The 14,065-nt window shown below is 35.9% G+C and overlaps 2 protein-coding genes across 7 annotated transcripts in view; both read left to right on the forward strand.

Annotated features, from left to right (window-relative positions):
* On the forward strand, window positions 1-11,691 carry rae1 (ribonucleic acid export 1; the record flags this gene model as incomplete). Of its 6 annotated transcripts, XR_013781929.1 has the most annotated exons (15): window positions 16-125; window positions 445-550; window positions 627-731; window positions 925-1,017; window positions 2,926-3,012; window positions 3,131-3,217; window positions 3,452-3,523; window positions 3,757-3,864; window positions 5,801-5,907; window positions 6,684-6,759; window positions 6,912-7,106; window positions 7,898-7,983; window positions 9,855-10,012; window positions 10,282-10,439; window positions 11,377-11,691. XR_013781929.1 is itself a non-coding variant. In XM_079376852.1 (13 exons), coding segments are annotated over exons 2-13 (1,107 nt in total). In that variant the 5' UTR covers window positions 1-125; window positions 445-460. The 6 variants fall into 6 exon arrangements, 4 of the variants coding, with proteins under 4 accessions (XP_079232978.1, XP_079232979.1, XP_079232976.1 ...); XR_013781930.1 differs by lacking the exon at window positions 11,377-11,691 and having other exon boundaries at window positions 9,855-10,035; XM_079376852.1 differs by lacking the exons at window positions 10,282-10,439; window positions 11,377-11,691 and having other exon boundaries at window positions 1-125; window positions 9,855-10,235.
* Window positions 11,426-14,065, forward strand: part of uqcrc1 (ubiquinol-cytochrome c reductase core protein 1) — a 12,412-nt gene continuing 9,772 nt past the window's right edge. The window contains exon 1 of the mRNA XM_079376847.1: window positions 11,426-11,691. Within this exon, the coding sequence (XP_079232973.1) occupies window positions 11,629-11,691 (63 nt within the window). The 5' untranslated portion in view covers window positions 11,426-11,628. The remainder of the gene's footprint in view (window positions 11,692-14,065) is intronic.

Genomic DNA, 14,065 nt, shown 5'->3' on the forward strand with positions numbered 1-14,065 from the left:
ACGCCCTCAATAACTGAGCGACGGAAGTGCCTATAGCAGTGCGTGCGCGCGCGCGTGTGTGTGTGTATCGTTTCAAAAGAGGGAAGCGGTTTTATGGGAATAATCAAATATCTCTACGGCAGTTAGTGAGTTTAGTTGATCACGATATTTTGATCGATCATTGTATTTAATGTCGAGGCTGCCCGGGCCTGTATTAAAACTGCTAAAACCCGATTTCACCGTTTGTGGTTGTATGCATGTAACGTTAACGTTAAACGTAAAGTAGAATTGAATATTTCACTTCATAATCTCACTACCAGATTAATTTTGGACACTTTAAGAATAGTAGCGGTTTGTTAATATTAACATGAAAATCATTTGAATTAGTGAAGGCGTTGTAGTTGTCACGTGTTAATGTTATTTTGTTTGTGACGTTATGATCTGATTAATTATTGTTATGATCAGCTCTTAACAGATTGAAATGAGTTTATTCGGGACGAACACGGGATTTGGGTCCGGGGGAACAGGTGTATTTGGCAGCACCACCACAGACAGTCATAATCCAATGAAGGTATATACAGCTATATAATATACTTACAAGTAAGATTTTGTGCATGCTAATTCAATTGAGGCGTCGTTGATAACAGGATGTTGAAGTAACATCGCCACCCGATGACAGCATAAGCTGCTTGGCATTCAGTCCCCTTACGATGCCTGGCAACTTTCTCATCGGAGGCTCGTGGGCCAATGACGTAAGCCTTTGACATAGCCATTTCATGCGTTTCTGTCACTATTTCTATATTTGTACAACCTTGACTGTAAATTTCACTTAGAAATATGTTATTGCATCTCATTTATAGTTGATGAAATATCTCTGAAAGATGTGTCAAAAGAACCTTTCTGTAAGTTTGTAATGATAAATTTGCATGTATTGCATATACTCAGGTGCGGTGCTGGGAGGTTCAAGATAATGGTCAGACTGTCCCTAAAGCCCAGCAGATGCACACAGGCCCAGTGCTGGATGTGTGCTGGAGTGATGTAAGATCATTTACTCGTTATAAATATTAGTCGCCTATTTAAAGACGTCAACCAACCAACATTCTGCAACATTTATTGAAAATATGTGTATGTCTATTGGATATGAATATAAAAAGTTAACATATGTTTTATCAGGCTATTATTATTTTTATGTTTAGATACCTATGGCAGAAGGTAATGACTGAGAAAATATACTGGATGGGGATTCAGGGTTTTCCCTCTTGAAGTCTGGACCATATTTCTATTTTGGTTAAAATAAATATCTACTAAAATCAAACAGTGTACATAATGTCATCAGTCTGGAAGTCGGCCATCTTGGCAGCACTGAACGGAAACGATAGCTATGTTTCCATCCACCAATTTTTATGCGCATTTTGGAATATCGCATAAAAAAAAAAGGCTGGATAGAAATGCCAAGATGTGCATAAATTCTAAAAATGTGCATAGAAAACTCGTGCACATTTGAGTAGGATAAACTTTATCTGATGAGAAAAAATGAGCGTACACTACGATGGAAACGCATTTACCGAATAAATTCCTATTCGGTAAATTATTGTCACGTTTTGGGCTGTACTAATCGGTCGAACCAGGAAAAACATTTAGAGTACTAGACTGCCAAAAGTTATAACAAATCAAGCAGAAGAGTGCAAAAAACTGTCTGATATTTAGGGTGTGGTGACATTTGCCAAGTGTGGTAAGCCATATTCGAAATTTGTGCTCTGCATTTAACCCATCCAAGTGCACACACTCAGTGAACCCACACACCACCCGGAGCAGTGGGCAGTCATTTGCTCCAGCGCCTGAAGGAAGAGAGTGCTGTACATTCACTTCCACACCTACTAGTCCTGCCTGTAGTGAGACTCGAACCCGTGACCTTCGGGTTACAGGTCCGACTCTCTAACATCAGGCCACAACTGCCTATTTAGTTAATGGTGCTATATTGCTATATTTATTATTATTGTACTCTAGGAGCCAAAGGAGCTAGCTCGTATGGATCGTTACCACCTATTAACTTTATTTTGTTAAATTATTGCACCCTTTCCTGCTTACTAAGACCTTCTCTATACGATTTAGCAGCTTCCACACATTTTTTCTGTGGTTTAGACATCATAAATTAGTAGAACAACATCCTTCAGTAGTACATCAACAGTGCAATCCATGCGAGTATCTCCAATATGGCCGCGCATCCAGGTAACTGACCAAACCGTGACTTGGGTGCAAACACTATAATCAACACACCTTCATCATGAGCTGACAACAAAGTTAACTAGTAATTTAAAAGTTTTAGCTGCCTTTCCTTGCCATTTACAAATAATTTAGACTTTTTTTTTTATTATGATAAGCTCTTTTATAACATGCTCCTAAATAATAAATGTTGATGGAAACAACAGTCACAAACCTGGTTTATTTGTGTGATGGATAAAAGCAATTCTATTTGCTGCAGTGTTTTAGCAAAAGTATCGATCCATTTTGCTACAGTAAACAATACAGTATACAACCCTGAGAATTTGATGTGTACTGTTCTGTTACGTTCTGCTCTCTTAAAACAGTCAAATGGTGCTATCGTTGTGATTGTCTTGTGGTCCAGTTGGAACCAAGCTGGTCTGTTTAAGGACTCCTGCTCTACACTGTTCCTGAAAAACATGATACATGAGTTATTATAACAGGGTTGTGATTTAGTTTTTTATAAATCAAAAAAAAAAAAAAAAAAAAAAAAAAAAAATATATATATATATTATTATTTTTATTTTTTTTATGTATGGTTGCACGTGGGTATTCTGGTCAGAATTCTTGCTCTACACAAACAGTAGTAGAACCGAAGATCTCTGTGTCCTTTATTCTTATGAATGGCTACTACTTCCTGACATGGGGCATCTTCTTACCTGATTTTGCTTGTTTTGTTAACAGGATGGCAGTAAAGTCTTTACAGCCTCCTGTGACAAAACTGCCAAGATGTGGGATCTGAACAGCAATCAGATCATTCAAATAGCACAAGTAAGCAGTTAATTTGTGTTCCTAATATATTCTTATGCTTCTACGTTTAGTATGTGTATTTCAGTTGTGTAGGTTTACAGTATGATTAATAGGTCCTACAATCTTTTCCTTTGACCAGCATGAAGGCCCAATCAGGACAATTCACTGGATTAAAGCACCAAACTACAACTGTGTTATGACTGGCAGCTGGGACAAAACACTGAAGGTACTGGTCTGGAACCCATCTTCACCACTCTTAGGCCAGCAGAGTGGAACTAAAATCAAACTCCTGATATGGCCTAGTGTTAATGTTTATTAGTGTTAAACATTTATTATGTCACAGTTCATTGTGCAGTATTTTATAAAATACTTTCAAAATATTTATTTGACCAAATATTACAGCCTTGAATAGATTAACACAACTGAATAGACAACTGTTTCTCTGCCTCATTTTTGACAGTTTTGGGATACACGTTCCCCAAACCCCATGATGTCCCTGCAGATGCCAGAGAGGTGTTACTGTGCAGATGTGGTAAAGGAGTGATTTGAATTAAACTGAATTTGTTGTAATATCAGTTTGGGCAGCTCTTCTATATCTCACTCTTGCAGTGTAGTTGATCGCTGATTTTGATTGTGTGTGTCCACGTTAGCAAAGTGAACATATGAGCTCGAACATTTTCTTAGCGTAGTACATGGTACATAAAACAGTTTTTGCAGAAATTATATTGTGAAAGCATTTCATGGATGTCTTTTTTTCTTTTCTAGGTATATCCTATGGCCGTTGTAGCCACTGCAGAACGTGGTCTTATTGTTTACCAGTTGGAAAATCAGCCTTCAGAGTTTCGACGTATAGAGTCACCTCTGAAGCATCAGGTCAGTGTTGGTCAAATACTCAATTTTTGAAATAATTAAATGGCAATTTAAAGAATTAATCAAACAATAATTTGGCTTGGGGGATAATAAATATTGGCTTTGAATTAGCATTTGATAAAATATGGTATTATTACCGTAGCATGCAAATTAGAATAATAATATTTTTTTATTTAATTGTGTATTGTCACAATGTTTATGTGGTAGGCCTAACACTTTTACAGTAAGGTTCAACAAGGTGTTTACATTAGTTAACTACATTAGTTAACATGAACCAATAATGGAAAAACACTTCTAAAGCATTCATTAATCGTAGTTTCTCAATTCCAACATCTACTAACACTAGGGGTGTCCTGAGCTGATCCGCCCATCCTTGTTTTGTCAGCCGTCATGCCGGTGACGTGCAGTAGGTGGCATTATTCACTTTCCAGTAGATTTGCCAACCGCCATTAAAAGAAAAAGATGACAAATGTGCCTGTTCAGCTGGTAATCAGCTGCTAAGGGTACAAAAAGCACAAAGTACAATACATTTTTCAAAAATTATGCTGGACAGTGTTGCCTCCAAAACACAATCCTAACCACCCTGCTCCGAGTCAGTCTTGAACCCTGATCGTCGGTATGTGAGGTGAATGCACTAATAATGACACTAAGCACCACATTCTCTAACAGTCATCAACGCACCTCTTGAGATCAGGGGTTTACCTGCACAAATCTCACAAGTTGGCCTGTGATACACACAGAATGCAAGAGTGGATGTCTGTTTATCATAACAGATGCACAACAATATAATGCTTCATGAAAAATAAAGCGCAGTGTTTTACTGCACATTTAAAACCAAAAAAAGGAGAAATGTGCATGTGTGACATGCAAGAACCAGTGAGGTCTGTTCTAGCACATCACACACACTTTTTATAAGTTATATTTTTGGGCTTTTTTATGCCTTTTAATAGATAGGACAGTAGAGAGCTAACAGGAAAGCATTGGGCAGAGAAAAGGGAGCAGGATCGGCAAACGACCTCGATACAGGAATCAAACTTGGGACGCCGCAATAACAGTTGCGCTATATAGAGCACATTTAGGCCACACCCATGCTGGGGGGTAAACAATCCAACCCTCTCCATTGACTTTGTATTGCGGGAAGCTGCCTCCTTGTCATTTCTGACTTATAGCAAAAAACAGAACAATGCCTAAAAGCTGCTGTGTGACAAGGTGTAGAGTAAAAAACCCAGAACTATGTTTTTATAAACTGTCAATCCAAAAAGATGAGCGTGTAACTAAGGACACAAATAGTTGTAGATGTCAGGGTATGTCACGTTGGGCCATTCAGTAATGCAGTGCAATACAAAGTCAATGGAGAGGGTTGGATTGTTTTTTTTTCCCCCCGGTGGGCGTGGTTTTCAGATTATGACATGTGTCGCTCTGTCTCTATTTCGGCGCACCAGCCACGAAGCTATTGGCGCGTTTAGTGTATTTGATGCACACTTTTGTAACAATCACTCATTCTTTTATCTGCTGTCAGACTATGAATTGGCTATAAATTGGGTCTCTGGAAAACCAGAAATTCTTTAAGCAAATTTAAAATGAATATTTTTGCTTTGGGGTGTTATACATACTTCAACAAATTACAATTAGTTACATTTTTACCATTCTGAATAGATTATTAGGCCGCACAAACTCATGAAATAAATATCACTTAAATAGTTATTTATGAATTGGCAGGAATTTTAAGTGATTTTCTCATTGAAAATGAGTGAATCGTTACTCACCTACACTGAACCTTTAGTTCACTAACATCTTCATATTTGCCCTGTGTAAGTTCTCAACCCTGTTTTTGTGTTGATTCATAGCCCATTTTCACCATTATTTAAAATTATTCTTTTCTGCAGATATTGTTGTTAACCATTGAGGTGTATTTTAACTTGTGTGTTTTGTTTAATAGCACCGCTGTGTGGCTATCTTTAAAGACAAGCAGAGTAAGCCTACTGGTTTTGCACTGGGCAGCATCGAGGGACGAGTTGCCATTCATTACATAAACCCACCTAACCCGTGAGTCTGTATCTGATCTTCTTTCCACAAATAATTCATGGCTGGTTTAGAAATTTAAAAGCTAATACAGTACACTTAAAGTTTAATCAACTTAAATTAAGGAAAACTTTTCCACACCAATTAGTTTAGGTTTGTACAACGAGACTAAAACAAGTTAAATAAAAAAAAAAGTTATGTAAAAAAATTTGTTGAACCAATTAAAGTTATTGTGTTAGATAACTAAGAATAGCATGTTAGCATGTTAAAACAATCACATTCAGAAAAAGGAGTCTCTGAAAAACATCAAATTAAATTTCAAGATTTAAGGTCCTTGCACACTGACTCTGAAATTTTCAATTGAGTTTTTTTCGTAGTCGCCATCCTTTCCTATCAAAATGCTTGCTACGGATGCAAAAATGCAGAAAATCGAAGCTGATCAGAATTTTTTAATGACGGACAAAAGTTTCGGAGGCAGTGTGTAAACATGATTGACACAATGTGAGGTCGTATTTATTTTTTATCGTGCTAAAATTTCGCAATGACCTTTACTCTTCAGTTCCATGTAAAGTATGCCGGTACTACTGCCCAGTTATTTCAACAGAAATGATTCATGTAGTCCCAGCAAAAACTTGTTAACCAATTGTTGCAAAATTAAGTATGAAATGAACTTGTGACAGAAATGTTCAAAAAATACTTCAACTCATTTTAACAAATAACTTGGAACAAGCAGCAGTTTTTTTTTATGTAATATCGAATATGTATCTTTCTATCTTACTAATATTCACCTTTTAACCCAGAGCCAAGGACAATTTCACCTTTAAGTGCCACAGGTCCAACGGAACCAATACTGCCACACCCCAGGATATTTATGCTGTGAGTGTTCTAGGTTTTGTGTATTTTTGAAATGCAGTGGATTGCTTGGACAATTAGTCTAGTCTGAGGTTATGAAAGACAATATTCAGTAATAAATAGTACTTGTAAAATAAACAGAAACTCTGCACTTGCTGTTTGTTTCTCTGTTGTAGGTGAACGCTATCTCCTTTCACCCTGTCCATGGCACTCTGGCGACAGTAGGCTCTGATGGGCGCTTCAGTTTCTGGGATAAAGATGCCCGCACTAAACTGAAGACCTCTGAACAATTAGATCAACCAATAACAGCTTGTTGCTTCAATAACAATGGGAACATATTTGCCTATGCTTCCAGCTATGACTGGTCTAAGGTATACAATCTCAATACATATGTAACATTCGATGAATTGTCATTAACTTCACAAATTAAATTTTTTTTGACTGTCGAATAAAATAAATTCACTTGCTGATCATTTCTAGGTTCCGACAGATGTCTTTTTAGATTCGATTTTAGGTTTGTGTGTTGACATACAAAAAGTTATGGTATAGTATGTATTCTAGGCAGTTAGGATATATGAAATTGACCATAGGAGCTTAAGTGAAGCTTAATCTAAGTATATTAAAAATATGAAGGAAAAATATACATTTATATAATACTTGCGCTGAACATGCATTAAATTGCTTTTAGGAATGTGAATAACTACATTCAAAACACACTAGTTTATGACACTAATATTTATGACAGAGGACCTCGTTATTATACTGGATTCAGGTCCAGCAGACACCAATCGGATGCTTTCCTAGGGAGAGCTTGCATAAGATGCATTCTTGTGTTCAAAAATAATCAAACCGTGCAGCAAAATTAAACTGAATCCAAGGGTCTTGAACTGTGTTGGTTCGAGTTGGACTTGGCACACTCTCATTGGTTGTCAATGGTTTTTATTATTCAGCTGGAAAAAAAAATCCTTCTGAAAGTGAATCAGTGATATTGTTATCGTCTAAAAAATTGGGGTGTTTTGTCTTTATGACTCTATTATTTTGGTTAATTAGAACTGACTGAAGTTCTAATGTTTTCATCTTTATTGTAACGGTTTCTTGGTTTCAAGTGAACTGACAATCAGTTTGATCTCTGCTCACTTTTATTACTTTGTTTGTGTCACAGGGACATGAATATTACAATCCCCAGAAAAAGAATTACATCTTCTTGAGGAATGCAGCTGAGGAACTGAAGCCTCGGAACAAGAAATGGTGAGAGAGGGATATCCATTACCATGGAGAAGGTGTCTTTCACCGGTCAGAGGCAGATGTGCTGCCTGAATTGCGCTGACTTTCCTTTCTGTGCAGTTGTGATGCTTTCTGAGTCCTCCTTTGGTATCTCATGATGCATTAATAAGTTGCTCTTAGCTCACAGGGATGAATTCTGAAGAAACATATCTTTTCTAAAATGCTATATAGAAATGAGGTTCTACTTCAGTTTTATTTTTAAATGTTCAGGATTGGAGTGGATTATGTATTGATTGACTATAATGGTGTTTTTTTTTATTTTTTATTTATTGATTTTAATTTATTTATTGGAAAGCAGTTATATAAATCAAAGCCATGTTATGAAAAGTCAGCGTAACAAGCTATTTGCGAGCAATTAATAGTGTTTTGCAGTGCTTTAGTGATCTTCATCAGTTTAGCTGTGATTTGTTTCTATTCTATTTCATAATTTAGTCTATTTTGTTTGTTCTCAACCAGAAGACCAGGGCCACTAGGGCTCCTCAGCAACCTTCCAGTTGAGCCATAAGTTAACTTGCATGATTTTCAATGAGTTATAGTAAAAAAAAAAAGAAAGAGAAATGCTAGAAATATAAAATGTATAGCATGTGCATTCACACATCTCTTACTTTTACTGTTCCCTCAATTGTTGTTTTACTGAAGAATACACAATTCTTGAAACTTCTGGGGCCTGATGTATAAACGTTGTGTGCACAAAATAGGCTTTAAAAACTACACACGACATGTCCCATACAAATATCGGGATTAAAAATAACTTGCCACTTGTGCACTAACCGCGCTTACTCTGATTTGTGTGTATTAATGATATGTAAGCTAATCGGTAAGGTGACTCCATTAGTCGAGTAATGAACTGAAGAAAATGATTCAGTACTCCACTTTTAATTTAATGCTCCACATTTTGCAGAGTCTATATTTTGATTTTATTTAAATAATTGAAAAGACATTACGATATAAGCTACAAAATGGAAACATTTCTAATGGATACATTACTTTTCTACTGGTATTCTGCAGGGAAGCATGCTTTTAAAGATTTTTGAAATCTGCTTAAATTGTTCTAAATTGTAAAGAAGCGATTTTCGTCACATCAGTCTTCGTTGCACTTTTAAATTGATTAATGTTCGGAAGCTTTGCAAGACAGACAGTAAAACGATAAGACACTTACAGACATATTTGGGAGTCAAACAGACCATTGATCTTTAGAAACATCTGCTGATGGCTGTCTGGATTGGTCTGATGACACTGTTTAGCCCTACAGATGTGCTGTTTTGCAGTAGCATATGCTGCTCTGTACAACACTGAAGTGCAATTATACAGAATATAAGCTTAAATACTGCTCAATTTATAATATTATAAATAGGGTGCAAAGGAAACCGTATTTTTTAGAATATATAGTACTTTGGAAGTTTTAACTTTTTTGAGAGAGGGTTTTAACTTTTTTGAGAGGAATCAAAAATATTAAAATTAAAATATTTTTACTAATTTGATTTAAGAAAATGTCATAGTCTGTGCCTGCATTTCTTTTCTTTTACTGAGAAATTGATTAATATCAGGTGTTTGATGACTGTGTGCATGGATATTATATGGAGATGAAGATATATGATAATTTTGGTCACTGATCTATTTTTTTTTAGATAAATCTCAATACAAGAGAATGATCTGTAAAACTTGGAACAATTGGAATTGGCCTATCAGAGAATAAAGATGTAATAAATGCTGAGAATTATGCTTCTCTCAACCATGTGTGTGCTTTCATTCATGGGGAAAACAAAACCAAAAATAAATCTGATTTGAAAAGCAGAATGCTGTATTGACTGACGCCTGCCCCTCCTTGTCTTTAGATTCGTCAAGCTTCGCATCACATCTCTGAAGACCTGCGTTTGTCTGTAAATATGGGAGAGAGACCTCAATTTGGCTAACACCTGGACCAATGGCATGGCAATGCATAATTTTTATGGACCAATCAGAAGGTGGCCAATTGCTCATAAGCAATAATGATGTGAGCAGTGGCTTTTGATACGAGTAAGGAAGCCATGCTTCAGTATTTCTGGTGTAACTTTTTTCTTTCTTCTTGAAGTCCATTGTTACTTGCAGCTCTTTTGTTTCTTGATACTGACTTACAAAGGAAATGCATTTTCACCTTTACTTTTCTTTATGCTTGGTGTATAATCAAATTGTGTAACCAATAATAAATCTGTCTCAAGCTTTCTCTGCATTTTGACATTGTGCTTGTCTTATTGTCTTGTGTGTGTGTGTTTATATGTGTAGGTGTGTGTATATATAATATACAGCAGTTGTGGCCTAATGGATAGAGGGTTGGACTTGTAACCCGAAGGTCGTGGGTTCGAGTCTCGGGTCCAGTGGGGATTGTAGGTGGGGGGAATTGAATAACCAACTCTCTCTCCACCCTTAATACCACGACTGAGGTGAGACCCTTGAGCAAGGCACTAAACCCCCAACTGCTCCCTGGGCGCTGCAGCCATTGGCTGCCCACTGCTCCAGGTGTATATTCACTACTGTGTGTACACTTGGATGGGTTAAATGCAGAGCACAAATTCCGACTATGGATCACCATACTTGGCCACACACCACTTCCCTTTCCCTATACTTGCACATTGCTCTTAGAAACTGTCATGGACGAAGCATTGAATAAAAAAGTGAAATTGTTGAAAAAGCTTTTGTCAATCAGGTCAAGTAGTGCAACAAGCGTGAGAAAAATATGCAGACAGAGAAAGATGGTCTATAAGTCTCCTAAAATGTTTATAATAATTAAACCTTTTTATAACAAAGTTCAGGTTGTAAAATGTCTTTACCAACCTCCAAAAAAACAAAACACACAAACTTGTAAATAGTTTAGTGTAGGAAAATGTTTTTGCTTTAATGTTATATACATATTAGAGTCATAAGTGTATTTTTTTTTAAGTACTGTGACATTTTTCAGATATTCTAAAAATATTTGTTTTCGTCATGCTTGTCATGTGACACAACAGGTTTGTGTTTTAATTTTTAAAATTTTCATTCGAAATATTCCCAATTTGTGTTAACTATATCATGAAATATCTCGATTCTCAAATATGTGTAGCCTAAGTAAATGCATTTTGCACCTTTATAGATCATGTTAATCTATAACGGGCGGTGGGCAAAGTAGCCTATTATTATAATGCATTATGCATAAAACCTGTCTTTTTTTTACCTTTAAGTACCAGATATGGGTCATAAAATATTTTTTATACGACTGACTTTGTATTTAACGTGAATTTAATACATTAGTCATCATTTGATGAACTATTTTGATCCACTTCAAATGTTGATTACTGTAAAAAAAAAAAATGCAAGTTACTAATTATAATAATTTAATTGTAGTCTACAGAAAGAGAGCGAAGAACAATGCCATTGACCACTGAACGTTACAGAGATTTGACCTAAAGAGGGATCTGACGCAATAAAAACTACAGGACAGCCCTGACGGATTCACCACGTCCCCCTCTATGGGCCACGCTGTATTGAGTCCATGCCAACAATAGGTGGCGGTACTGAAGTTTGTAGGTTTGCGAAGCGTCGTTAAATGAAAAGAAGAGGAAGAAGACCGCGGTAGTGGTGCACACTGTGGACAAGATGGTTGCCTCTCTGTGGCGGATCAGTGGGGCAGTGAATCGAGCTCTTGCTAGAGCTGGTTATGTACGTATTGCATGTTTTTGACTTTTTTTTTTATTTTTATTTTTTTTTACCGGCGTTACGAATTTCAATCATTACATTTAAATACGCGGATAGTGACTGTCATTGGCTTGTTGGTGCCGGGGAGCTAGCTGATAGCTCAGATGTACTAAAGGTTACATCTCTTTCCCGAGTGTAAGAGCTTCGAGGATCAAGAGACGAGTTATAAACAGTTCTGTAAGCAAGTCACTACTGTGTAACTCTAGAAATTTAAATATTGCACATATGTTTCTTATTCTTTATGTTAAGGTGAAGTTAACCTGGAATTTGGTCTGACAAGGTCATTGAAATCTGAAGTCACATGGAGATATAGATTATTTGTTCGCTTTATATTCTGTGACTGTTGAACTGTAGGCATTAACAGCATAACTGTTTGTGACATTTTCCTTTCGTTAATTTTAATCAAATAACAGAAACACGTTAGACCTAGTGTTGTGGCCATATCTATGTAGCAACAACTACAACAAAACAGCATGAGATCTGGTTTGACGAAGAACTAATTTCTTGACTGTTAATAAGGAATTTTCTATAAATAAGGGAGTCAGTTACATACAAGAGTGTCCACAATAGAAAAAGTAAACTGGTTTTAATAAGTCATAATATAGGTGACATTCTCGGAACACAGTTCATGTCTGTTTCATATTGAAAAAAGGAACTACTAAAGCTATTATGCTATACTATTTACAAGAAAATGTTATATTTTATGACTCCAACAATGTAGGAAAATGTCATATCATTTTATCACACATTAAATAAAAAATAAATTTGTAGCAAGAGATTTTTTCAGTCCGCTGTGTTCTGTTTTTCCTGGTTAACACTGTGCAACAGTTACTGTTATCTGGTCTCTGGATATAATAAATAATATATCCCATGAGTAACTAATTGAAATGCCCTATGAATCTCTAGATTTTCTCACCAAATTATTTTTTTATTTCCAGGTTTGTTTTCACACAGGTGCTTTAAAACATGATTTTCTCCCCCTTTCACTTCTAGTTTAGTTTAGTGTAATTTACCTCTAATTTACGATGGCTGAGAGAGCTCAACGCACTACAACTTAAGAAAACCCATATAAATAGAAAAGCACCAGTAAATTAAGAACACATCTTCATCATTTTGACAGCACATGTGCTGCAAATACTCTCAACACAATCAAATACAAAGACGAACTGCAAGTAGCACAGAACACAATGGAGCCATTACAAAAAATTAACCATGGTTTTACTTCTACAAATAAAAAAAACAAACATCATTACTATAGTTAAACCATGGTAACCACAAATTAACCATGGTTTTGGTACACTGTAGTTCAGTGGTCTCAAAATCAATTCCTGGAGGGCTGCAGCTCTGCAGAGTTTAGCTCCAACCAGCTCCAATTGACACCTGTTTTCTAAGTTTCTAGTAATCCTGAAGACATTGATTAGCTGGATCAGGTTTGATTATGGTTGGAGCAAAACTGTGCAGAGCTGTGATCCTCCAGGAGTTTGAGACCACTACCGTAGTTTGAGACCACTACTGTAGTTTAACCACTATATTTGTAGTAAATTTGTGGTTATACAAATGGTAATAAATATACCAAAAACATGGTTACTACACTTATAATAAAGCATGGTTAATTTTCATAAGGGAAATGTTTCAAGGGGACCCCAAACAATGGTTATGAAAATTAAGTTTTATTATAGAAAAAGTGTTGTAACCGTGTGTGTGTTTGTGTGTTTGTTTTTTCCCCGTATTTACCACAGTTGTACAAATACCAGTGTTGTGTATTTTAATTTTCCTGGTTATCAAATGAAGGCATAAAACCGTAATTTAATTTTATCTTTTTATCAGCAAACTTTATTTTTGATAAACAAAGGGGGTTTATTAAAATTATAACATGGGAGAAATATTGTGATTATTCCTTAAAAAAATAGTTTTAATAATGTAGTAGTAGTGGTGGTAGTATTACGTACATTCTATTGCACAATAATATATTTCTGACACAATGTATTCCAGTAAAACCAAACTTTTATTTTCACTTCAGCGGTTCAGTACAAGTAGTAAACGAAACCACGCTTATGCTCCATTCTTTAACACAGAGATGCGAAGAACATTTTTTATTCATATTTAAAGGTCCGTGTTTTCCACATCACGTAAATCATAGGGCCCTAGTTAGCCTATGGTTAGTGTAGCAAAACCATGGTTAATATGTGGTTACCATGGTTTAACTGTAGTAACCATGTTTTTTTTTTATAGTCAAACCATGGTCGATTTTTGTAAGGGAAGTTGTAAAAATAAGTTAGCCAGCTTACATAATGTTTCACAGTTACAGTAATTATTGTTAATCTTATTTAGGCAAATG

This window comes from Barbus barbus, assembly GCF_936440315.1.
Source record: "Barbus barbus genome assembly, chromosome: 25".
Classification (NCBI taxonomy): domain Eukaryota; kingdom Metazoa; phylum Chordata; class Actinopteri; order Cypriniformes; family Cyprinidae; genus Barbus; species Barbus barbus.